The 26,301-nt window shown below is 46.8% G+C and overlaps 1 protein-coding gene across 1 annotated transcript in view; it reads left to right on the top strand.

Annotated features, from left to right (window-relative positions):
• svp (COUP transcription factor 2) overlaps positions 1-18,070 on the top strand; it is a 104,588-nt gene extending 86,518 nt beyond the window's left edge. The window contains exon 4 of the mRNA XM_033487219.2: positions 15,801-18,070. Within this exon, the coding sequence (XP_033343110.1) occupies positions 15,801-16,075 (275 nt within the window). The 3' untranslated portion in view covers positions 16,076-18,070. The remainder of the gene's footprint in view (positions 1-15,800) is intronic.
• Positions 18,071-26,301: the final 8,231 nt, after the last annotated feature.

The following is a 26,301-nucleotide window of genomic DNA, read 5'->3' as shown; positions in this document are numbered from 1 at the left end:
AAAAATGGGAAGAGGAAAATAGGAAAAATTTGGAAAGAGAAGATACAATTATTCGAGCCTCGCAGCTCGTTTTTGCAGTTACCAATTATTAACAGTTATAAAAGCGAGCTGCAGTGCTCGAATAATCGTACCTTCTTCTCTGAAATTGTCCATTTTTATGCGCAAGCTGAGCGTCAATTAGGGAGACTTTACTGTATTATCTTTGCATACATAGTAAATTCTCCCCAATTGTCCCTCAGCTTGTAGACAAAAATGGGAAGAGGAAAGTAGGAAAAATTTGGAAAGAGAAGATACAATTATTCGAGCCTCGCAGCTCGTTTTTATAGTTACCAATTGTCAACAATTATAAAAACGAGCTGCAGTGCTCGAATAATCGTATCTTCTTCTCTGAAATTGTCCATTTTTATGCCGAATCTGAGCGTCAATTAAGGAGACTTTACTGTAGTTATATCAACGTAATCGAGATCGGACCGTCGAATGATCAACATTACAAATTCAAAGATCTGTAATATAATTGAATTGTGTTGTATTATATGCTATATTAACCCTTTGCTCTCGAGTGGTGACTCAGAGGCACCGCTAAAATTGTGATATCACGATCCAAGATAATTATTATGTTATCAAAGTTTAGATTTGAAACATTATCGAAAGAGTGTAACCGTTTTATAAATCACGAGATTCAATTTCGTACTCGTAAAATGCGCTTTGTCTCGTATAAATGAAAGTACTACAAGTCGGAAAAATGATCATTTCAGATTTACAGTTAAAATGGTTTCGAGTGCAAAGGGTTAATTGTAAATAAAATGTCGCGACGCGAGAAATACAGAGAGGTTCGCAACAGTATCAATATGAGTCACCGGGACAAACGAATTTTTGCGTTCGCTGAATAGATAAGGGTTCGAAGTAGACGAAACAAAGAAAGAACAAAATGGGTAAATAGAAAGCGATATAAATGTCCGATAAAGAAACGGAAGTTATTTGCGGCTCGACCTAATACCGCGCGCGAGCAAAGCCCACTTAACCCGGTGCGCGGCGCGTCAAAGAGATGCTCGTGCACGAAACGTTCCCGATCTCGATCCCATTCCCGCTCGCGTTCCCGTTCCCGTTCCCGTCCGCGTTCTCGTTTCCGTCGCGTCGTCGTCGCCGCCGCACCGAAAATGGCACCGTGCTCGCGCGCGAAAGCAATTCCGGATCGCAACGACGCGAGGCGAAGATACTTCCTGGCTATAAAGTATGCGCGTTATTTTCTCGCGAATTATCTTTCGGGCTAGGGAGCGCGGCGAGAAGGAAGCGGGAAGCGAAGGGTGGACAACCCTTTGTCGCGGGGCAAAGTATCTTCGCGACGTTTACGTTCCCGCGTCCCGCTTTGACAACGACCGGAAGCGACGGGGGAGCCTTTAAAATTGCCGTCCGCGCCTCTCGGGCGATAAACGCGATTTCGCCAGACAGCCGGAAGACGCGAGTTCCGGCCGCGGCTCGATCGGACCGTTCCGCCGAGCAGCCCATTCGGTGCCTGCCGAAACCTTCGGGAACCTTTCGGAGCCGCGAAAGAAATGAAAAAGAAGATGAAAGGGGTGCGTCGTCCCGCGACCAGACGCGACCAGACGCGACGTGCGACTCGACGCGAAACGAGCAGAGCCGGAAGAAAACCAGAGAAGATGGATAGGTGGCGAGGGTGAGAGAGAGAGAGAGAGAGAGAAGGAGAGAAGAGAGAGGAAGAGAGAGGGAGAGAGGAAGAGGTCGCGCGGGAACGAGAATGGTTGTAGAGCGCGCTGGAGGCGAGGCCTGACATTTGGTTACTGACATTTTCACCCCGGGGTTGACGGCGGGCAACCCTTTGGCGTTACCCGCGCTCAATCACTCCATTGTCTCGAGCGGCGCTCGTTTTATGCTCGCGTCAACGCTTCATTATGGGGCCCCGGGTCCGGTCGACTTGGCTTCTATAGCCCACGTGCTCGGCACATTGTCTATCCCAAGAATATATTACGCGCCCACGCGATCCACCGCGCGCGCACCGTGTCGTCTATCGTCTCTCACCTTTCCTTCTCTCGCCTCTCCGTCTTTCCTCTCGCCATTATCTCTCTCTATCCTTCCCTCCCCCTCACTCTCCTCTCTCCGCTCTCGCCTTCTCTCTCTTTCTCGCGCTAGCTCTCTATTTCTCTCTCGCTCTAGCTCTCTATTTCTCTCTCTTTCTCGCTCTAGCTCTCTATTTCTCTCTCGTTCTAGCTCTCTATTTCTCTCTCTTTCTCGTTCTAGCTCTCTATTTCTCTCTCTTTCTCGCTCTAGCTCTCTATTTCTCTCTCGCTCTAGCTCTCTTTCTCTCTTGCTCTCTCTCTCTTTCTCTCTCTCTTTCTCTCTCTCTCTTTCTCTCTCTATCTATTTCTCTCTCTCTCCTCTCTTCCTCCTCGCCTTCTCTCTCTTTCTCCTTTTCTCCTTCTCACCGTCTCTCTCTCTCTCTTTCTCTCCCTCCGCCAGTCTATCGGTTCTCCGAAACGCCGTTCACAGAAGAGAGCCGGCGGATCGACGGACAGCCGGAGCGCCTTTTTTTCGAATGTCGATCGAAAGTTGTTCGGCTCGTAGAGCCGTCGTCGCGCGTCGCTACGATCCCGACAATTAATTGGTACGCAAAGTCGCGCGCCTCTGTTCGATTAATTGCCGAGGGTGTCGAACGGCCGGCGCCCTCGTAATAGACATTGTTGTCGCATTGTTTACGGTAACCAGCAAATTTATCGGGGGACCGCGGCTGAAACACAGGGCGGCACGGCGGTGGCGGTTGCGGCACAATTCCCCTCGAATTCACCGGAGCCGCTATGCGAAACGAGAACGCAATTTCGAAGCGACGAAAATCTACAGGTTGCGTGCGACTAAAACGGGAGCGAATACCGTTTCGAATTTTCGAGCAGATTCTTTATAGTTTTGTTCGTTCGCTTCGCGGGTTTGCTGCCAAGTTCTGCCGACCACGCGCGAAATAATCGTCGTTGTACACCAGGTCCGGGTCTTTCCGGACCCGGAGGCCTGACTCGACCGTTGCAACACTCGGTGCCGTCTGCCGTTCGGTTAAAAGGAAGACGATAAGATGATAGTAATGATAATAGTGATAACAGTAATGACGATAATATCAACAAAATTTTGGTGTAAAATGTTTTTAACCCTCTGCACTCGAATAGCGCTATTATAGTATAGTATAATAGCACTCCAAGGCGCCATTAAAAATTGTTGTGTCACGCTTCGAAATAATTTTATTAACCAAATTTTATAGTATTATTAGTATTAGTATTATATTAGTATTAGTATTATTATATAGTATTATATATATAAATTTTATAATATCATTAGTTTATATTTAAAGAATTGTTAAAAGCATGATCGTTGCGCGAATCGCAATACTCGATTTCATGTGTATAAAATGCGCTACGTTATGAAAAATGGGAATACCGTGGGTGAAGGAAACTATTTCAAATTTTGCGTTAATTTGGCATCGAGTGCAAAGGGTTAATTACGAAAGGACCCAATTATGGGGCTTCGCGTAACCGGCTTTACTAAAAAGAACAACTTATAAAACCGTATCCTGTCGATTCCAATTTCTCAATAGAACGAGGCGCTCGGAACGAAAACACGAAACAGAAACGTTTCGAAATTTCGCTGACAAAGCGACTCCAGTGCGGTTTAACGGAAGCAGCGGGGATAACGATGTGCCGTTTATCCGGTGCAGAGGGAAAACGTATGCGCCGCGCGACTCGGCGAACGCCTGATAATCCCGTGACGGAGAATGAATGCCGTAAACGCGTGGATTACCGGGCGTTAGCTGGTCGGTCACGGCTTCGTCGCGGCGGGGTCGACGCCGAAAGGTCGAAACTTTGGGAGAAGGTTCGCGGGGAAAGAAAGAGGCGAAGGTCGCGTGCTGTCGTTAGTTCGCGTTCGGCATCCGTCGACGGAAAATCGACGGAAAATCGACGGGAAATCGACATTCGGTCGCGGGGCACACTGCGGAATCATCTTTCCCATTTTTTATCTATTTATTTATTTATTTATCTATTTATTAAATATATACGAGAAGTTACCTATTAAATTGTGAAATTATAAAAAAAATGAAAATACAAACGAAAGAAAAATAATAAGATAACCGCATATTTCCTAAATTTATATGATAAATCTCTGCGGACTATAATAACGTTGCGATATTAGTCCTTCGCGCTCGAAACCAATTTAAAATTAAAATTTAAAATAGCTCCTTTGACCAACGGTATTTCTATTTTATGTTGCCTAATGCATTTTATGCACGTGAAATTGAATTTTGTGACTCGTGCAACAATTACGCCTTTAACAGTTATTTCAATATAAATAAATTCGATCAATAAAATTGTTTTGAAATATGACAGAACAATTTTTAATGATGCCTTGGGATCGCCACTCGAGTGCAAAGGATTAATACGCTTTAAATTCTGTTCGCAAGAATGTAGCGGTAGAAGCGATAGAAAAATGCACACAATTTCCAGTAGAGAAAACACGATGACCCTACTATGATATCCATAAATAATTCTACGTTTTTGAATATGGAGAAGCACTTTTGATCTGGGGTGAAATATTGGAGAATTCAAATGGAATATCTTTAACAATGCTGAAGAATCAAAGTGTTCGTTAGGGATTTTACAGTAAATTCTCTGCAATTGTCCCTCAGATTATACACAAAAATGGCCAATTTGGGAAGAGAAGATACGATTATTCGAGCCTCGCGGCTCGTTCTTACAGTCGCCGATTGTCAACAACCTCTTTCCAAATTGTTCCCATTGTCCTGTTCCCATTTTTGTGTACAAACTGAGGGATAATTGGAGAGAATTTACTACGTATGCAAAGATAATTAAGCGTTAAATTAGGGAGACTTCGCTGTATATCTTTTCCTCCTCTACTTAAGTGTGGTTGAACTTGGATAGGTGAGCATTGTCGTGATTCGATATCGAATGAACTGACCGACGTGCAGAAATTATTGTACGCAAAAATTAACGCTCCACTCTTTCTAACGCAGTGATGTACTTATTGCAACAGGCTGCCCAAATTGTGCAGCCATAACACATCTAACACTAGATTTACGGAGCACAAGAAACAGCTGTTTCATGTCAGCTTATAAACGTAACAATAAGACATTTGCTCCAATTTTTAACAAGTGTTATTGTAACATTTGCCGTAAGTAACATATAAATTGAATAAATAACTCACGCAATAACTCAAGTATCTTTACGATACGAATAATCGTAAACTAAAAAATTAGAGACCCGCCATTTTCACGGGTTCCGTAAATCTTCCGTTAACCCTGAATAGGTGAGCATAGAGTAGTAATCGCGATCCGATATCCGATCTGCTGACCGACGTGCAGAAATTATTGTACGCAAAAATTTATGCTCCACCCTTTCGAACGCAGTGATGTACCTATTGCCACAGCGTGCCCAAATTGTGCAGTCATACTCTAATATCGTCCTGAATAGAAGTCTAAAGTAACAGTACAGAAGTCTAAAAGCGCTGCTATTACGAAACAGTTTAGCCACTCTCCAACTATAGTATAACCATACTCTATAACCATACTCTTTTGTAATGTTACTACTTCGACGTCGACACCCATTCGATCTCTTGCCTCGCGGTTCGCGGTCGCAGGCAGATCGAAGGCTCGCAGGTATCTACAGCGAAGGTCAAGTTCCTGGACCCAAAGGCTTCCCAATCCCCCGTGAAACTCTTGTTGCTGTTCCTGTTCCTGCCCCCGTTCTTGTTCGTGTTTCCGTTCCAGTTCCAGTTCCTGTTGCTATCTCCCTCTCTCTCTCTCTCTCTCTCTCTCTCTCTCTCTCTCTCGCTCTCCCTCCGACCGTTTAGTCGCCCGTGACCGTTCCTGCGAAACGGAAGAATAGACGGCGGGTCGACTCGACTCGTTTCGGCTTGTCTCTTTCCTTCCCTCGGATCCGGTCGGTCCTTCTTCTCGGGCGTCGCACCTTCTCCGCGGCGCGCGTAACACCGTGGACCGGTTTCGAGAACAGCCTCGGGGGCTAAATGTCAACAACGGCGTAACGGCCCGGTTAGAGGATTACCCTCGGTCTCTGGTCGCGCGCCGCACCGCCTCGCATCGCCTCGCATCGCTTCGTATCGCGCCGCCTCGCGCAGAGGGTAACGCCAGACAAAAGGTCGTGCACTTTCCGCGCGTCATAATCCGTCCGAGAGGAGGGTTACTCGCGGCTGCTCTCGAGCCGCGATTCTCCTCGGGCATCGATATGCTCGCGTCGTCGCGAGCCCCGCGAATCGGGACGATAAATTCGCACGATGCACGCGCGGTGATCTAACGGTGATCGCGGCAAATATGTTTGGCACGCGCAACCACGGTGCGGAACTTTTCCGTAATCCGCGAACGCGACGGACGACAATGGGGAAAGGGAACGGGAAGGGTTCGGTCTAGGAGTCGAGCGAAGGTTGCTCGGTTGTTGGACAGGAATATTCGAACAGCCTAATGGGATTACTTGCGGAACTGACGGAATTACCGGCTTTATTTCGTTTAACACGTTCCGTGCCACGTGTACCATCGATGGTACACGCTTGCATGTTTACTTAGTGAACTGAACAAATTGTTTACAAGAAATTTAGAACCGAAGAATCAATTTCCACCGCAAGAATGGGCGTTGATAAGTTTTTGTTACGTTGTTATGTGTACGAGAATGAATAATTGCACGTAATACATCAAGTTTTAGTCAAATATCAAAGTCTGAAGATTCGAGTAAAAAAAGCTCGGCACGGAACGTGTTAAATTCCGACACCGCGACGTTTGTTACATCGAATATACAGTAATGTCTCCCTAACTGACGCTCGGATTGTGGAGGAAAGTGGACAATTTGGGAAGAGGAGAGACGATTCATTCGAGCCTTGCGCCTTGTTTTTATTAGGTCTACCGGAAAGTTCTGTCCGTATTTGAATTGAAATATAACACAATTTTCATACATTGAATAATATTTATTGTAGAATATACTTTCCATCGTTACTGATGACTTCTTGCCAGCGTGATGGCAACTTGTGAATGTCATTTTTTAAAAATGATTTATTTTTAGAGGCGAAGAGCTCGACCAGTGCTTGGTTGACATCAGCTTCGGTTTTGAATGTTTTTTCCTGTAAAAAGTTTTGCGAAGAGAGAAACAAGTGATAATCGGAGGGTGCTAGGTCTGGGGAGTATGGCGGATGCGACAGAATTTCCGGATTTATAAACACGGAGAAGGTGAAAAAGAATAATGCAATATGAGATCGTTGGAACAAACAAAATAGGTGCTGAGATCGGTTATGAATATGTGTGAATCGTTTATGAATAGAAATAAATAGATTATATTATATAAATAAATACCGGCGGCGTTGACGCGACAATGTTTGATACCCGATATTTATTCACGAGAAGACGGTGCACCCGATGCACAAGACACGCAGGGGTAGAAAAGAAATCCAACCGTTTGCAGTAGACGTTGACATTTCTAAAAATCCTGTATAATCTCGTTTAATCTCTATGGTCGTATTATAATGTCGTATGATACTCTTGTATCAACGAGGCAAAAGCCTCGTAAATTTTACAAAATTACACTATATTACTTAATTAAATTTATAAATTGAGAAGCTAAGTTGCATCACGTTAATTACTTTCTCAAAATTCTCACGTTTTATTGACGATAGGAAAATTAGAAGAACGTCACAGATCAGCTTCAAAATTAATTTTCAAATCTTTGTAAATAATTTCGTCGTCGATGACGACGTCATCTATGATGACGCGGCAGTCAAAGCGTAAAAATAGTGTGGCGTTTGGTAGGCGTTCGAGATGGGATAAAATAAATATGGTTTTCAAATAAAATTTGTGATAAAATATAAAAATGGCAAGAGATTGGCCCATGGATGACTGCAATCTCTTAATATGCAGGCCTTGTAGGCAACCCCCAGCAACGTGAAACGAACGCACCAACGGTAGGGGTGAGATCGGGCGCTCGGACATTGCGCAGGGTGTTTCGTCTTCCTTTTTATCCTCGCGGTCTCCAAAGGAACTGGCCGTCGCGTCGCGTCGAGAGGCGGTCGACGACGTTCGCGACGCCCACCGCGCGACGTTACGATTTCCCGATGCCGCGCGGCTCGTCGCCCAAACTCGGGGAACTCGAAGGCGCCAACGCGTACATCAAACCGTTGATTACCGTCTCGAAAGCGATTCCGCGGACGTGTCGCGACGAATCCTGGCTCGATCGGCATCCGGTAATGGTGCGGTAATTATTCGGTAATTTCGCGGCCCCGCAGTGCGTTAGAACCGTCAGGTCGTCTCGAAAGTTTCCCTGACAGTACGCACGCTTCCGTCGACCAGCTCGATTCGCTCGATCGTTCTTCTCACGTCAATTTATTATTTTCCAAGCTTTCCCTCGTTTAGTCGAGCCACCTGTTCACCCGTAGAGCCTTCTAAACCGACCACGTTGCGCGAATCGGTCGCGAAGACGACGAGCTTGTAAAGTATAGTAATTTCTCCTAGAAATGTTCGGAGGTCGGAATTCAAAACCGGCAGATCTGAGAGTACTAAGTCGCGATTCTTTGGGCCTCGCGGCTCTTCTTCATAGAAACTCGGGGAAATTGGCAAAAAAAGCAGCTACCAGCATGCCGGTGTTCATTAATATGAATACATGGTAATGCTAGAATAAAAACGATGATTTAACTTTTTTACTTGTAATTTCTCGACACGATTCGAAGGCAATTCGGCGGCCACATGATATGATTCGAAGGCAATTCGAAGGCGACATGACACGATTCGGAGGCAATTCGGAGACCACATGACGCGATTCGAAGGCAATTCGGAGGGCACATGTCACGATTTAAATTTAAAGGCAATTCGGAGGCGACATGACACGATTCGAAGGCAATTCGGAGGCCACAGACACGACTCGAAGACAATTTGGAGGGTACATATCACGATTTAAATTTAAAGGCAATTCGAAGGCGACATGACACGATTCGAAGGCAATTCGGAGGCCACAGACACGATTCGAAGGCAATTCGGTGGCCACATGCCACGATTTAAAAGCAATTCGGAGGTCGCATGACACGATTTGAAGGCAATTCGAAGGCCACATGACGCGATTCGAAGGCAATTCGGAGGGCACATGTCACGATTTAAATTTAAAGGCAATTCGGAGGCGACATGACACAATCCGAAGGCAATTCGAAGACCACATGACATGATTCAAAGACAATTCGGAGGTCACATGACACGATTTGAAGGCAATTCGGAGGCCACATGCCACGATTCGAAGTTAATTCGGAGGTCACATGCCACGATTCGAAGTTAATTCGGAGGTCACATACCAGGATTCGAAAGCAATTGGGAGACCACGTGCCACGATTCGACGGTCACGTACCTAGAACCTACTACACACCTCGTAGCTCCACCGTTTTCCTTGCCCGATTCACGCCCAAATCGACCATTTAGCGTCTTCCAGGAATTCGCGGAAGCCGTAGCAATAAATTACATAGACGTATGACTAGTGCAGGGAAATTCACAGCAACTCGAGATTTGGCATTTCCGGGAAAAATTACCGTAATCCGTCGGCAGTCTCGTCGGAGACAAGTCCCCCGAATATCATTTCGAAGCCGCGGTTTCGTCTCGAATCGTCTCGAAAGGCGCGATCGATTTCATCTCGTTCTCGTTGTTGTCATGGCATCGTGGTCCCGGCTCGGATCGGATTGGACCGGCTTACGGTGCGTTTTTTCGCGATAGGTAATCCGGGACGGTTTTAGAAATCGACTCGGCGAGTAGAGTAGGCGACGGGAATGGAACGGCGACGAAGAGGGACGACGAGGGACGAGGAAGGCAGGCGAGTCTGGTTCGCGAACGTTTCGGTGCACGCGCGTACAAATAAGGCGGCCAGAGAGGAGCGGAGCGACACGGAGAGGGATCACGACGGTGCTCGACACAAAGCATCCCCCGAACACCCTTTCGGAGTCGGAGGTGACGTCACCGACAATGGAAGGTCGAGCTGTGATTAAAGATCGAGAGACTCCGTAAAAACTCCTTGAAAAGTGTTGGAACGAAGAGTCTGGGATGGAGCGGCGTTGGTGGCGGTGGTTGCGGTGGTGACGGCGGCGGCGGTGCTGGCCGGAGCGGGTAGAGCGGGTGGTGCAAGAGGGCGAGTAGACCTACCGGCGTGAAATATTGCCTCCGCGGCACCCGACAGCTATATGACGTTTCCGAAGGGCATGAAAGAATCCCCGCCACCGTCTTTCTCTTCGCTCCTCGCTCGTCGCCTCGCCTCGTCTCGTCTATTCGCTCGGCTCGTTCCGTTTCGCCGTTGCGACGCGTCGCGAGGACACCGAGCCAACCTCTTTCTCCGTTTTTCGATCGTCTTTGGTTCGCTTCTATCAGCCCGGGTCGACCCGCGCGGAAACATTTCGCGGAACAAACGCGCGAACGTGCTCGCGCCGCCGATCGAGATAGATGGCGAACTTATTGCCGCAAAGTGGTCCGCGGCGTCGAGTCACGTTGCGTATAATCGACCGCGGATACCTGATTCGCGTCCGAAATCAGCGTTACGGACCTTTGTCGCAGGTTTATCGGGGTTGTCGAGGTTCCGCGGAAACGAGGAACGACGAACGAGACGCGCGACTGCGCCACTAGCTTTCTTTCTGCACCGCGATGCAGTAAATTCTGCCTAATTCGCGCACAGATTGTGCACAAAAGTCGACAATTTGGGAAGAGGACGATTATTCGGACCTTGCGGCTCGTTTTCATAGTTGTTGGCAATCGGTAGCTATAAAAACGAGCCACGAGGCTCGAATAATCGTATCCCCTCTTCCCAAATTGTCCACGTTTCTGCAGAATCTGAGCGCGAATTAGGGAGAATTTTCTGTAATCCTGCTGGAATCGGCAAGTCTGAGGTCTGTGGGATAATAAACATATAAATCCCAAACAAAACAGATCAAAGAACAAAATAGACGTATTTGCAGCCAATATCGCGAAATTCGAAACGGTTTCACGTAAACTGTTCACCAAAACCGCCGATTCGCAGACTCTGTATCATATTAATATTAGCTTTTAGTTCTGTATTGAATGTCTGTATAAAAAAAATAGGATTTAACCCGTGTATACAAATAAATTAAACCAATAACAACGATCTATTCAAGTGTACGGGCAGAAAAGCCCTTTATTACGTAAAATTTATGAAGTGACAACGATTAGAAAGATTTTATATAGCAATCGCATAAGTGCAAACGAGAAGAAAAAAGAAGGAAAAAGAAATATTAGGACTGGAAAAGTATTATTCATCGATCGGCCAGGATAGCTTAATTGATTGAAGCTGTCGCCCGGCGAGCAAAGGATCCGAGTTCGAATTCCGGTGCCGATCTATCCGATCGGTCGACGCGTTTTCCCCTACAGGATCGGCGTCGATACGACGACGTCTGCGTCGCGAGGAAAGAAAGAAGAAGAAGAAGAAGAAGAAGAAGAAGAAGAAGAAGAAGAAGGAGGAGGAGGAGGAGGAGACCGCGAAGGAGAACGCGATGCCAGAAGGGAGTCTGTGCAGTTTAAAATCGGTCAATTTACGGTGACGATGGTCAACGAGGCGCCAGGGCATTTAGCCGGTTGACGCGAGCGGAACGGAGCGAAGCGGCTCGGCTGAAACGGGACGCGACGAAACGAGACGAAACGGGACGAAACGAGACGATACGGTACGGTACGAGACGGGACGGGTCGCGATGGGGTAGGAGAAATCATGATCGAGCGGCCAAGGGAAGGGAAGGGGTCGGGGAGCAGAAACGCCACTCAACGGCATTATTCGAATTGATGCGGTGAATTGGCGCTGACGACATCGGAGAGCCAATCCGACGGTTTGTTTATTGGTCGCGCGTTGGCGGATTCCTTGCGGTTTGCTTTAATTGAACCCTCGTCGATCGTAAACGAAACTAATGTGTACACATGCGTGTGTGTGTGTGTGTATGCGTTCCCTTCTGCGAGCCATCGAACCGGCCGATGAAAAATCCCCGAGTCGGTTAGACAAAGGTCTGGGCCGGTGACGTCGTCTTCTCGGGTCGTCCCTATCGTCGCGTCTCGTCGCGTCGCTTCGGTGCCGTGCCGGTGCAAGCTATCGTCGAATTCCTTTGGGACCGCCACGTGCGCGTAATAGCCCATTACGCGTACGCATGGGAATAACGCGATTTGCATTCCTAGAAGGGACGTACCGTGGTCCGCGCGTCACGGAGGGCTAGCGGCCAGAAGGAACGGGGGAGAGCCAGCTTCGGGAGATATCGCTCGGTTGATCGACGACCTAGCCGACGCGAGCCGATGCATCGCGGTGCAACGCGGCGCATCGTTGCTCGCTGCTCGTCGATCGGGTGCCGCGAGAAGAGGCGCGCTCGGTCCCGAATAATCCGGGGTTAGACCGCGGTGTCCCGGGGATAGGATCCGGGGCCGCGTCGATGACGAGGGAGCGGGGTGACGGCGTATTATCCACGGCGTGGGTGGCGAAACAATGGCGAGCGGCAAAGCGAAGGAAGGCGGAAGGTTTCGCGCGGTGCCGGTGCGGAGGGCTGAAATCAAGGGATACCCCGTATGATTAGTCCGACGTTTGCACGGGCAGCGTCTCTCCCAGTTGGCACGCATTCCAATGGCTCCCCGGGCCGCGGAGAGGAGCGGAGAGGAGTGGAGGAGCAGCGCAGCGCGGAGTCGACTCTTAGTCTCATTCGACTGCGTGTCTGGTTGCCCGAGGGCGGTTTTCGCGGCAACCCCGGCCGTCCCTTAAAATGCTCCTCTTCCGACGGCAGCCGACCGCGACAGCCGTTCTCGCGAACCTTGATTACAAACTTTTTAACCGCAACGCGCGCTTTTAACCGTTAACGCGACCGTCGACGCCGGTTACGACCGCGTGTAAACGCCTGGTTCTCGATGGAATACAGAGTGCGACAATTCGATTTTAACCCTTTCGCTGCGGAACGCCTAAAAATGAATTACTCTCTCAGCAGCCGAACGACACGATACGCGCGACGCTCGTAACACGGTGTGTGAAAACGATTTTGCTGGTCTTTTCTTTGAGGCGACTGGCCGATACGGCAGCCAAACAATAATAGTAATAATAATGATAATAACAATTTTAGTAATTTTTAATAATCTTAAATAATATAGACAATTAATATAATATATTATAACAACATTTAATAATCGAGCGCCAGAAGGCGCTGTTCGCTGAGAGAAAGTGTCTACAGCCGAGCGCCAAAAGGCGCTGTTCGCAGCGAAAGGGTTAAGGTCGCCGATGTGTCTGTCGAGCATTAGCATCCTTCGATGATCATTTGTCTGTTCAATGCACCCAAGTTGATGCGAATCGAACGTTAACACTAGATTTACGGAGCACGAGAAACAGCTATTTTATATCAGTTTATGAAAGTAACGATAGGACACGTTTATTCTGATTTTTAACGAGGCTTATTGTAACATTTGCCGCAAGTGACGTGTAAATTGAACGAATAACTCGCAAATGTGTCTTCTTTACGATACGAATGATCGTAAATTAAAAAATTAGTGACCCGTCATATTGACGGGTTCCGTAAATCTAGTGTCAACGACCGATGTATTGACTACCGTTTCCAGTAACGCCAATTTCGAAAAGTTTCAACGGTTTCGAAGGAAACAATATTTGCCTTAATAATTAAACCTTTCGTTGCTTCGACGTTCAACACAGTTGGTCGACTCAATTTTGGTTCATGGGACGAAAAATCAAACATTTGAAATACCTATTTTAAAACCTTGGATCACCCTACGCGTACACGTCTTGCGACGTTAACTTGAAGTGCGAAATAATAATTTCACCTTTAACGCTAGATGTACGGAGCACGCAAGAAACAGTTGTTTTATATTAGTTCGTAAAAATAACGATAGGGCATTTATTCTGATTTTTAACGAGTGTTACTGTAACATTTGCCGCAAGTGACGTGTAAATTGAACGAATAACTCGCAAATGTGTCTTCTTTACGATACGAATGATCGTAAATTAAAAAACTAGTGGCCCATTATTTTGACGGATTGGTAAATCTAGCGTTAAATGAGGAAGTTACGACAGGTCTTGCTGGCCAAGATCTTTGATTCTTTGGTCAACGTTGAAATCGTATCGTGGAACAGAGAGCGGCTGTTAAATTGAACGAAAGAGACTTGGCAAAACTGCATCAGAAACATTCCGCTTGATGCAGCGAGTGCATGGCGATGCTTGTTTAAGTCGATCAAATGTTTTCGCGTGGCATAAACAATTTTCGAATGGTAGAGAATCGCTGGAAGACGACCGATATACGGAGAAAACAGTTGGACACTGTTGCACGACAACGCGCCATCTCGGAATTCACTCGATGTTCGTCGATTTTTAGCCAAGAATCGAACGTATGCGCTCAAACATCCGACGTGATCACCTGATTTGGCCCCGTGAGACCTCCCTCTTTTTATCCTTATCTCCGAAATCGAAATTGAAGTTATAACGATGCTCTTTCGAGGACATTCCGATCAACCAAACAGCTGCCACGCGAGAATCAGCGGCAATACCACAAAATCTGCTGAATTATGCATCTGCATCCCCTTTGATTCGTTGTAACGCGTGTATTCAAGCAAGAGGAGATTATTTTGAATAAAAAATGAGATCTCGCACGCAGTAAATTCTCTGAAATTGTCCCTCAGCTTACAAACAAAATTGGGCGATCCGGGACGAGTAGATACGATTATTCGAGCCTCGCGACTCGTTTTTACAGCCGCAGATTGTCGACAACTGTAAAAAGGAGCCGCGGGGCCCAAATTCGAGTCTCGATCGCGTTTTACTGTTCTTAAAAATGAATTGCCGCGCCGTGTATATCGACTCGAACGAATCATCGAACCGAACGCGCAAATTATTACGCGAATACCGTCGAAGTCGTCGCAATACAGCGAGTTCTCCCCTAATTGACGCACAGATTGTACACAAAAACGAATAATTTAGGAACAGGGGATACGATTATTCGAGCTGCGCGACTCGTTTTTATAGCTACCGATTGTCGACAACTGTAAAAACGAGCCGCGAAGCTTCGAAAAATCGCATCTCCTCATCACAAATTTTGGTGCACGATCTGAGCGTCGATTAGGGAGAATTTGCTGTGTGTACAATAAATTTTCTCCAATTGCCCCTCAGCTTGTTAACACTTTATCGACCGCTAGCCTATTTATCGGCTTTTCGATTGCCAATGTTTATCGATCGCTAGCCTATTAATCGGCTTTTCGATCGCCAATGCTTATCGACCGATAGCCTATTAATCGACTTTTAGCTATCGACGGTTTTCGCCTCTTTACCGTTTTGTTAGTAGCTGACCTCCTGTATGCTGACCTCCCCATATCCTTATGAATTATAATTATAATAATTATTATTATTTATTATTATTTTTAAAGGAATAAGCACAACACGATGAATAGCGAAAATTTAGCCGGTACTGGGAGCAAATGCGCGCGCGACTAAGCCAGTCCTTACCGAGTGGCAGCCTCGACCACGACCGGACGATAAAGTGTTAACAAAAATAGACGGTTCAGGAAGAGGAGATACGATTATCCGAGCCTCGGGGATCATTTTTACAGTCGTTGACGATCTGCGACTGTAAAATCGAGCCGCGAGGCTCGAACAATTGCATCTTCTCTCCCCGAACTGTCCACTTATGTTCATAAATTCTCCTCGTCGCCGCAGAGAAGAATTTTCCGTACTCCGAGATTCGACATCTCTGCCACGACGCGCGTTCCTATACCGTCGCTAAAACATCGTCCCGTTCTGTTTCAGACGCCTGCGGACTGTCGGACGTCGCCCACATCGAGTCCCTTCAAGAGAAGTCCCAGTGCGCCCTGGAGGAGTACTGCAGGACACAGTATCCGAACCAGCCGACGAGGTTCGGCAAGTTGTTGCTCCGGTTGCCGTCGCTGAGGACGGTGTCGTCGCAAGTGATCGAACAGCTGTTCTTCGTCCGATTGGTCGGGAAGACGCCGATCGAGACGCTGATCAGGGACATGCTGCTGAGCGGCAGCAGTTTCAACTGGCCGTACATGTCCACGATGTGACATTCTGTCTGGCGACAGCTAGCTTCCGCGTAATACTGTCGCTTTCCGTCTCGTTCCGCGGTCCGACCGTGCTACGACCGCCAAGCGGATCGGACTCGACGCGCCCCCGCGGATCCGGCAAAAGAATTCTTCGCGTTCGCCGGCATCCGAGCCGCGATTTTCCTCTCCGCAAGGAAATCCGTCGTTCCGGCGCGTCGCTTTTTCGTTGTTTCCACGTTGTTCCGTCGTTGCCCCTTCGTTTCGTGCCGTTAGAAATTTTACTCGGACGAACCGCGCGCGCCCCTGTCCTCTCCTTCTTCTCCCCGTTCTCGCGGCCAGTCGCGCGGCCCGTCCGCGAAACCGTTCTTCGCGGAACAATCCGTCGCCCTCGTCGGTGATCGATGCGCGGCCGCGCCGTTGGGAGCCGGGAAGACGCCGATCGGCTGCGATTGGCTCCGCCACGGCGGGACAACCTCCGTGGACGGACATTCGAGTACAATTCGCGAAATTCGAGTAGAATGTCCGCGGGACGAGAGCGGATGGCTCCCAATGGCGCTCGAACGGGCGCCTAGACGAGGCAGGAAAACATCCAGTGGGATTGGCCGCGTCTTTCCCCTCCGCCCCTTTCTTTTTCTGTTTCTTTCGTCAAATAATCGTTCTCCCGCGGTCGCGAGGATCGCCGATTTATTCTTTGTTCTTTTGAAAACCGTGGAACGCGGCCTTCGCGAGCGACGCGCGCCCGACGGTGCGGCGAACCCCTTCGATCCCGATCGGAGCTCGAGAATCCGCGGCCGTCGGCGACCATGCGGCCGCGAACGCGTCCGCGACGGCCCGTTCCAACGTCGGAATCGCGCAGCGAACGGTAGCCGCAGCGCTCGGAGACTGCGGGACGACGCACGGGCAAACATTTAAACATATATTTTTCTTTCGGGAGCGTAGGTTTATACTTGTAGGAAGCGACTGGTCGCTCGTCGCTCGGTCTCCGAGGAGTCTGATCCCCCCCCCCCTCCCCCACCGCGAAACAGCGAAACAGCGTAAAACAGTGATACAGCGATACAAGCGAAACATCGAATCGCGAATCGCGACTCCCGGGTCGTGGGTAAACGATCGAAGAACCGAGGAACCGAGAGGAAACTCGGCGAACGCAATGTGATATAGAAATATACATATACGCATGCATATATGTGTGTGTATATACATATACATTTATATATATATTTTATATATATATATATATATATATATATATATATATATATATATATATATATATAAATATATATATATGTGTGTGTGTGTATAAACATATATGTGTGTCTATATGTATGTATGTATGTGTGTATAAGCGCGTGCGCGCGCGTACCGAGAAAACTAAAATCCGGTTTTTCGAGACGGTGCTTTTTTTACTCTATAAAAAAAAAAACTGTACAATATACCTCTAAAGACGGTGCGTTGTATAGCGTTGTAGGAGGAAAAGGACGGCGAATCGTTTAAGAGAAAAAAACAAAACACTACGTTTGAATACTACGTTACGATAAATGTGGCAATGTCGAGCTAGTTACTTAGAGAAACCACTTAGGGGTATATGGGATATTTCTAATATTTTTAAGCTGCGACCGCTTGCGAGGAGACTACGTCGCGTATGAATGCCGCCGAGAAGCGCGAGAATCGACTCGAACCGATCCGATCCGATCCGATCCGTTCCGATTCGATCCGATCGGAGGCGAATCGTGTACTCGAACGCGCTCGATCGCACTCGACAGGAGACGGGACAGGAGACAGGACACACGGGCGCGTCGCGAACCAGTCGAACGAACTTCGATCGAGACGACGATCGCTCCTCGTACCGAACAATTGTATTATATCGAGCGCGAATCGTGTTATCGTTGGATGTACGTAGACCGAAAAGATATCTATACAAAGTTATGTATAAAGGTGCGAAACCATTTTTGTATAAAACGTGTACATAATTAATATATACATATATTATATATATAAATACAAATATAAAAACGACTGTGGTAACTGCAATGACAAAATCCCTTACACAAGCACAAATACGAATAGGAATGTGTGAATGTACGAGTGCGATTACGAATATACGAATATATACGAATGCTCGAATATACGAATATAAGAATACTCGAATATACGAATACTCGAATATACGAATACACGAATATACGAATACTCGAATATACGAATATACGAATATAAGAATACTCGAATATACGAATATACGAATATACGAATATAGGAATATACCAATACACGAATATACGAATACTCGAATATATGAATATACGAATACACGAATATACGAATATACGAATACTCGAATACACGAATATACGAATATACGAATACTCGAATACACGAATATACGAATATACGAATACTCGAATACATGAATATACGAATACTCGAATATACGAATACACGAATATACGAATACACGAATATACGAATACACGAATATAGGAATATACGAATACACGAATACACGAATATACGAATATACGAATACACGAATACACGAATATACGAATATACGAATACACGAATACGTATCTACAGTGGCCCACAAAAGTGTTCGTACACCTTTTAAAACGCAATAGCTTTTTTGAAACTGGACTAACTCGTTAGGCCTCATTTTTTGCGATGTAGAGAGACGACTACGTCTTCTTGATTTAATCTCATAAAATTTAACATTGCTGCCAGCGCGAAGGCGAAGACGGAGACGAAGGCGCACGAAGAGGAATCGCAAGAAAATCGTAGAAAACTGAGAACGAAAAACAGAAAATCGAGAAGAGCGGAAGACAGTTTTTCCGGTAAGTACTTATGTAGAGAAGGCTCGACAGTGACAGGACACGCCTTTCGGCCGTGTCGGCGATGGTATCTTTTCGTAAGCTGCGTAAGCCAAGTGGCAGAAATAATTTCGCGCGCATTCAATTTCAAACGGCAACTCAACCTAATCCAGGCTTGCACTTATTCGTTCGGTCGCATTTAACGTCGACCAGCCTTCCTGTGTTTCAGAGGTCTTTCAGGACGCAATTATTAGGTCGAGTCGTAAATAACTTTCGTTCTTTTATCAAACACTCGTTGCTTTTTTTTATTTATCTTTTATTTTGGTTTTCTTATCTTATTTATTTCGAACCCTTATCTATTTATTGGAAGCAAAAGTCATAGTGGGTGACTCACAGTGAATATCGATGACTCATTGTGGGTAGATATGAACAACAGATTCTATTTAGATGCATCGGAAGTTATTCATGACTCGACCTAATACATATTCGTTTCCCAAAGACTGCAATGTTTTTTTTCTATTTAGTCGTACACAGTAAATTCTCCCCAATTGTCTCTCAGCTTGTATATAAAGGTGAACAATTTGGGGAGAGGAGATACGATTGGCGGCTCGTTTTTTATAGTTGTTGACAATCGGCGACTAATAATCGTATCTCCTCTTCCCAAATTGTCCATTTTTGGACACAAGCTGAAGGACAATTGAGGAGAATTTATTTTATTCCCATTTGTCCGAAGCTCGAAGATGGTCCTACGTTCGAGACAGGTATGAAATTAATAATCTACGTTACAAGTATGGTAAATTCTCCCAAAAATGTTCGGAGATCGGAATTGAATCCGGCAGATCTGAGAGTACTAAGTCGCGATTCGTCTGGCCTCACGACTCATTTTTATAGAAACTCGAGGCAGTCGGCAAAGAAAGACAGCGACCAGCATACCGGCACACGTTAATATGAATACATGATAATGCTAGAATAAGAACGGTGACTTAACTTTCTTGTTTCTAATTTTTTTGTCGCGGTTCGAAGGCAATTCCGAGACCACATGATACGATTCGAAGGCAATTCGAAGACCACATGATTCGATTTAAAGGCAATTCGGAGACCACATGCCACGATTTAAAGGCAATTCGATGGTCACGCGACAAGATTTGAAGACAATACGGAGACCACATGATACGATTCGAAGGCAATTCGGAGGCCACATGATACGATTCGAAGGCAATTCGGAGACCACATGATTCGATTTAGAGGCAATTCGGAGGCCACATGACGCGATTCGAAGGAAAACTGGAGGCCACATGACTCGATTTAAAGGCAATTCGGAGGCCACATGATTCGATTTAGAGGCAATTCGGTGGTCACGTGACACGATTCGAAGGAAAATTGGAGGCCACATGACTCGATTTCAAGGCAATTCGGAGGCCACATGATTCGATTTAGAGGCAATTCGGTGGTCACGTGACACGATTCGAAGGAAAACTGGAGGCCACATGACTCAATTTCAAGGCAATTCGGAGGCCGTATGTCACGATACCTACCAGGTACCTTGTAACTTCACGGTATTTTTACCTGACTCACACCCAAGCACACCATTTTTTATTGCATTTCCGTGAATTCGAATTTCCGTTGGCTCGACCAACTCGGTCTAACCCTTAGCATCAACGTAGCAATAAATATTACACAGGCGTAGGACCAGCACATGGAAATTCACGGTAACCCGAATTTTGGCATTTCCGAGAGAAATCGCAGTACCTTCTTTCGCAACGCTATCTCGAAAACCAATTTCTAACGACGATCAACAGCATGATAATTTCGTCGATTCGATCGGAAGTCGTGATCGAAAAAGGTTCGTCCAGACAGCACCCTTGTCTGGCAGCTATGTACGTCCCCCGAAACAGCGTACATTGCGCCGTTCGCGCGACGGTCCTCGCTCGGCCTAACAGAAAGGGAAAAGAAACGGGACCGACATTCTTTTTCTCGCGTGGAAGCCGGTGCCGGGGATTCCTGCGCGAGCGTGTTTCAACATAAACAATCGCCGAGCGAATTTTCTCGGCGCGCGACAGTGATTTCTGACCGAAGCGACTCGACGCCACGGCGACTGGGACGGCGACGGCTGAGTCTGCGAGCGCGACCCCGCGTGCCCTCGCCCCCCCCCCCTTTCAGCCGCTCCGTCGGCGCGGTCCTCCTCGAAGAACGCGGCGACTCGTCTCTCGTCGCTCGCTTCGATTCTCCCCTCCACCTCCTGCTCGCGACTGGCCGCGCCCCTCTACCCAGCGCTAATCCTTCGGTTTTCACTTTTCGTCAACGTCTCGGCGAATTTGTTCGGGTTTCCGTCACGTCGAATCGGTTCGCCGTGCTCGTCGATTCCGCCGTTCACGGTCCACGAGGAGCAGCGTTGCCGGTCGCCGCGAAGCCGCGCATAATTCGCGAATAAATCACACAGGATAGAGAAAGAGAGGGAGGGAGACGAAGCGCGGGGAAGGGTGAGAACGAGCGCGGAAAGATAAAAACCAAAGAAGTCCGGGCGGGTCGCGGTAGATCGCGAGCGATCCTAGCGTCGCCGTCGGTGCCGCCGTCGCTGCGAACACGGCGAACGGAGAACGTAAAGCTGGGAGCGTCGTCGAGCCAGCCGCGCGCGGATGCTTAGAATTTCGATAAATCTAGCTTGGCAGGCGAAACGAGGCAAGGGAGAGGAAGAGCTTTTTTTCGGGCTCTCGATGCGTGGTTTGGCGAGCGTTCAAACATTCCGCTTCTTTTCTCGACGCTGTAAACGACGCTGCTCAAAGAGACGAACGGTTCGCGTTTCAGCGATCGAGCACGAATCGGGCTTCGGACGCGGCATGCGGCGCGGCGCGGTGCGGCGCGGCGCGGCGTCCCGAAACGAGTCGGCGAAAAAGAGAGGAGCTCGTCGATTCGTCGCGCGGCAACGTTATCGGCGAGCTCACGTGTCACCGACCAACGGGCCGAGGGCCATTTCCGGCATGGAAAGTTTGCGATCGCGGTCCCTCGCGCCGCCTAACGCTGGAAAACGGTGAAGGCCAGAGCCGGGGGGTGGAGATTTTGGAGCGGGTCCAGACCGCCCTCGCAGCTCGCTTCTCCCGAATCGCCGCGTCGCGCCGTCTTTCTCCGCTTTATCGTTCCCACGGAAGAGATACGGTCGCGGGTCTCCGCTCTTGGGATCCGAGTTCGACTACGGCTCCTGCTTCCACTGCGGTTTTCCGTAGCCCGCGTTCCGTATTCCGCGTCCCGCTCCGATAACACGCACCTGATTCTATCGCGCCGCGTCGCAAAACATCGCGCGACTCTCCCTTTCGTGTCCGAGAACCTTCGCCAGATGATGTTTCTCAAATTCTTGAACTCTACAATTCTAGAACTCTAGGATTCTAGAACTCTAGAAGTATCGAACTCTTGAACTCTACGACTCTAGAATTCTAGAACTCTTGAAGTGTCTAGAACTCTGGGGCTTTAGGACTCTATAATTCTTGAAAACTGGGACTCACAAATTGTTGATCTCTACAATTCTAGAACTCTAGGATTCTAGAACTCTAGAAGTCTCGAACTCTTGAACCCTACGACTCTAGAATTCTAGAACTCTTGAAGTCTAGAACTCTGGGGCTTTAGGACTCTATAATTCTTGAAAACTGGGACTCACAAATTCTTGAACTCTACAATTCTAGAACTCTAGGTCTCTAGAACTTTAGAAGTCTCGAACTCTTGAACTCTACGACTCTAGAATTCCAGAACTCTTGAAGTGTGTAGAACTCTGGGGCTTTAGGACTCTATAATTCTTGAAAACTGGGACTCACAAATTCTTGAACTCTACAATTCTAGAACTCTAGGTCTCTAGAACTCTAGAGGTCTCGAACTCTTGAACTCTAGGGCGCTAGAATTCTAGAACTCTATAGGACTCTAGAATTCTAGAACTCAAGGACTTTAGAGCTCTAGGAATCTAGAACTCTAGAAGTCTCGAACTCTTGAACTATAGGGCTCTAGAATTCTAGAATTCTAGGAGAGACTCTAGAATTCTAGAACTCAAGGATTTTAGAGCTCTAGGAATCTAAAACTCTGGAAGTCTCGAACTCTTGAACTCTAGGGCGCTAGAATTCTAGAACTCTATAGGACTCTAGAATTCTAAAACTCAAGGACTTTAGAGCTCTAGGAATCTGGAACTCTAGAAGTCTCGAACTCTTGAACTCTGGGCTCTAGAATTCTAGAATTCTAGAACTCAAGGACTCTAGAGCTCTAGGAATCTGGAACTCTAGGACTCTAGAATTCAAGTATTTTCGGATTCTAGGACTCTAGAATTCTTGAATTCTAGGACTCTAGACTTTTTTCTTAAACTCTAAGACACCGGAATTCTAGAACTCTAGCACTCTAGACTTCTTGTACTCTAAGACTCTAGACGCGACGGTCCAGTCATAGGACTCGCGGTCGCACGCGCCCGTTTCCGACGATCAAAGGGAACGCGCCCCGGTAAACCGGGCTCCGAGCCTTCCGTTCCTTGATGAAGTAATGCGCGTTCGTTGTTGTTCAATTGGTATTTGCGACCCACGCATACATCGCAACGACTTTGTTCTTCCGCTCCGGCTTCCGCCGACGGGCAGAGTCTTCTTCGCGAACGATCCGCCGCGGGCGACTCCAAGTCGCGGGTCCTGCCGTGGATCGTCGAGCCGACGAACCGTGAACCGATCGGGACGTTAACGACGGCAAGACGTTGCATTCGAGTAGGTACAGTAATGTCTCCCTTACTGACGCTCAGATTGTCCACTAAAATGGATAATTTGGCGAGAGGAGACACGATTGTTCGAGCCTTGCGGCTCGTTTTTATAATTGTGGGCAATTTATAAGTATAAAAATAAACCGCGAGGCTCGAATAATCGTATCTCCTCTTCCCAAATTGTCCATTTTTGTGCGCAATCTGGGCGTCAATTAGAGAGACATTACTGTATTTGCCAAAAATGATACCAGAAACATCGACTACCAAATACAGTAATGTCTCCCTTACTGACGCTCAGATTGTCCACTAAAATGGATAATTTGGTGAGAGGAGACACGATTGTTCGAGCCTTGCGGCTCGTTTTTATAGTTGTGGGCAATTTATAACTATAAAAACAAACCGCAAGGCTCGAGTAATCGTATCTCCTCTTCCCAAATTGTCCATTTTTGTGCGCAATCTGGGCGTCAATTAGAGAGACATTACTGTACGTTCGTCGTCCGGATGAAAGGAACGCGTGCCCCTCTTCGCAGAGATTCTTCCACGAGAGCCGATCGCATCGCAGCGAACCGTCGTCTCATCCGAGTACATAGTTCGATAGATTGTGCCGCAGCGAATAGTTCGACAACGCGACGTCGATATCGCGTGAAACGACGAGGAACGAACGGAAGCGGCCGCGGAGTGACGCGAAACCGCTCGGCCACCCGCGTTGCGCCGCGAGAAACTCGGAAGAAAAGAAGAGAATTTTTGAACGCGTGTAGTACGTGGCACGTAAGTACGTAGGTTGCGGCGCGTAAGCGAGAGGCGGAGCAATGCCTTCGAAGGGGTCAGAGGGCAGTACCAATCGCTGCTTCGTGATAACCACTCTCGCCGGCTACTTTCGATACATGGAAGCATGGAGTCGCGGGCGTCCACGTTTCCGAACGTTCGATCCTCTGCTCGCATACTTTCCGAGGGTTCCTCGCGACCTTTGGCTACGGGGTAGAATGTGTTCTAAAGTTCTAGAGCTTTAGAGTTCTGGAGTTCTAGGGCTTTAGAGTACTAGAGTTCTAGAGCTTTAGAGTACTAGAGTTCGAGAGTTTTGAAGTTACAGGATTATAGAATTTTAGAGTTTTAGAGTTTTAGAGTCGCAAAGTTCAAGAGTTCGAGAGTTCTAGAATTCTGGAGTCCTAGATTTCAAGGTTTCAAGAGTTCTAAAGCCCCAGATTACTAGTGTTCTAGACTTCTAGAATGCCAGAGTTATAGAATTTAGAGTCCTAGAGTACTAGACTTCTAGAATGCCAGAGTTATAGAATTTAGAGTCCTAGAGTTCTAGAATTCTAGAATTCTGGAGTTCTAGAATTTAGAGTCCTAGAATTCTAGAATTCTAGAATCCTGGAGTTCTAGAATTTAGAGTCCTAGAGTTCTAGAATTCTAGAGTCCTAGAGTTCAAGAAGTTTAGTGTCCTAGAATTCAAAAATTCTACAGTCCTTGAGGCCCAGAATTCTAGAATTCTAGAGTCTCAGAGTTCTAGAATTCTGGAGTCCTAGAGTTCTGGAATTCTAGAGTCCTAGAGTTCAAGAAGTCTAGAGTCCTAGATTTACAGAGTTCTAGACTTTAAGAGGTCTAGAATTCTAGAGTTCGCGAGAGCTCAAGAGTTCGAGACTTCTAGAGTTCTAGAATCCTAGAGTTCAAGAATTCTAAAGTCCTAGTATCCCAGAGTTCTAGAGTTCAAGAGTTCTAGATTTCTAGAGAGTTCTAAATTTCTAAAGTTCTAGAATTCTAGAGTTCTAGAGTTCAAGAATTTCAGAGTCCTATAGTTTAAGAATTCTAGAGTCCCAGAGTTCTAGACTTCTAGAGTTCTTCTTTTTTGTACAAAGATTCTCAGACTATTCATCACTATGTCTCACGTATTCTGTATACCGATCCTTTGAATTGGATTCTCGATATGACACTTATACCAGCGACATCAACCTCATCAGTGATGTTTTTAATAAATTTAAAGATCAACCATTGTAATATTATCGGATGCTAGGACGTTTAGTTTGCGCTTGTTTTGTATATTGTAACCATATTGTTCCCATTTTGATTTGTATTATTATCCTATTATCTACTATATTATTATTATTATTACTATTATCATTATCATTATTATTATTATTAATTATTTATTTATTAATTATTATTAAATTAAAAAGAAACCCGACGCATTTATGCTAAGTAAAATCTCAAACAGAATACATATATCGAAGTTTATAGTATCGATTTCGAAGAAGAAAACAAGAACAAATGTTTTTCTCCTTTCGTTTTTCTCGCATCCAGTGGAACGCAACTTGTATCGTTTTGCCCTAGAATCCGAGATTTACCGACGGGATTTTATTGGTCGAGAAGGCAGTTAATCGGACGTTTCGAAACGAGCCGTTATCCGCGATTCGCGTCGCGCGAGTCGTTCCGTTTGGCTCGAGCGACGCGAAGGTTTGCTCGGTTTGGGTCCGAAGCTTTTCGTATCGACGGAACGAACGGCGCGGTAAATAAAGAATATTTCAAGAAACAGATGCAGAAGCACGCGCGCGAGCTCGTCTCTATCCGTTTATTTACGAGGATGTAAACGCAATTACGTATCGAGCGCGAAGAGGCCGAGATCGGTAACGAGATTGGTTCTCTTGAATTTCGTATATCGTCTCGCGCGCGTTCGTCCGGGACGACCGAACGATTTATCACCGGAATCAATCCAATCGCGTTCTCCTAGA

Source organism: Megalopta genalis, chromosome 9 (assembly GCF_051020955.1).
Source record: "Megalopta genalis isolate 19385.01 chromosome 9, iyMegGena1_principal, whole genome shotgun sequence".
In the NCBI taxonomy this organism is placed as follows: Eukaryota; Metazoa; Arthropoda; class Insecta; order Hymenoptera; family Halictidae; genus Megalopta; species Megalopta genalis.
The sequence above is the reverse complement of the archived record's forward strand: the minus strand, read 5'-3'. Positions and strand labels throughout refer to the sequence as shown.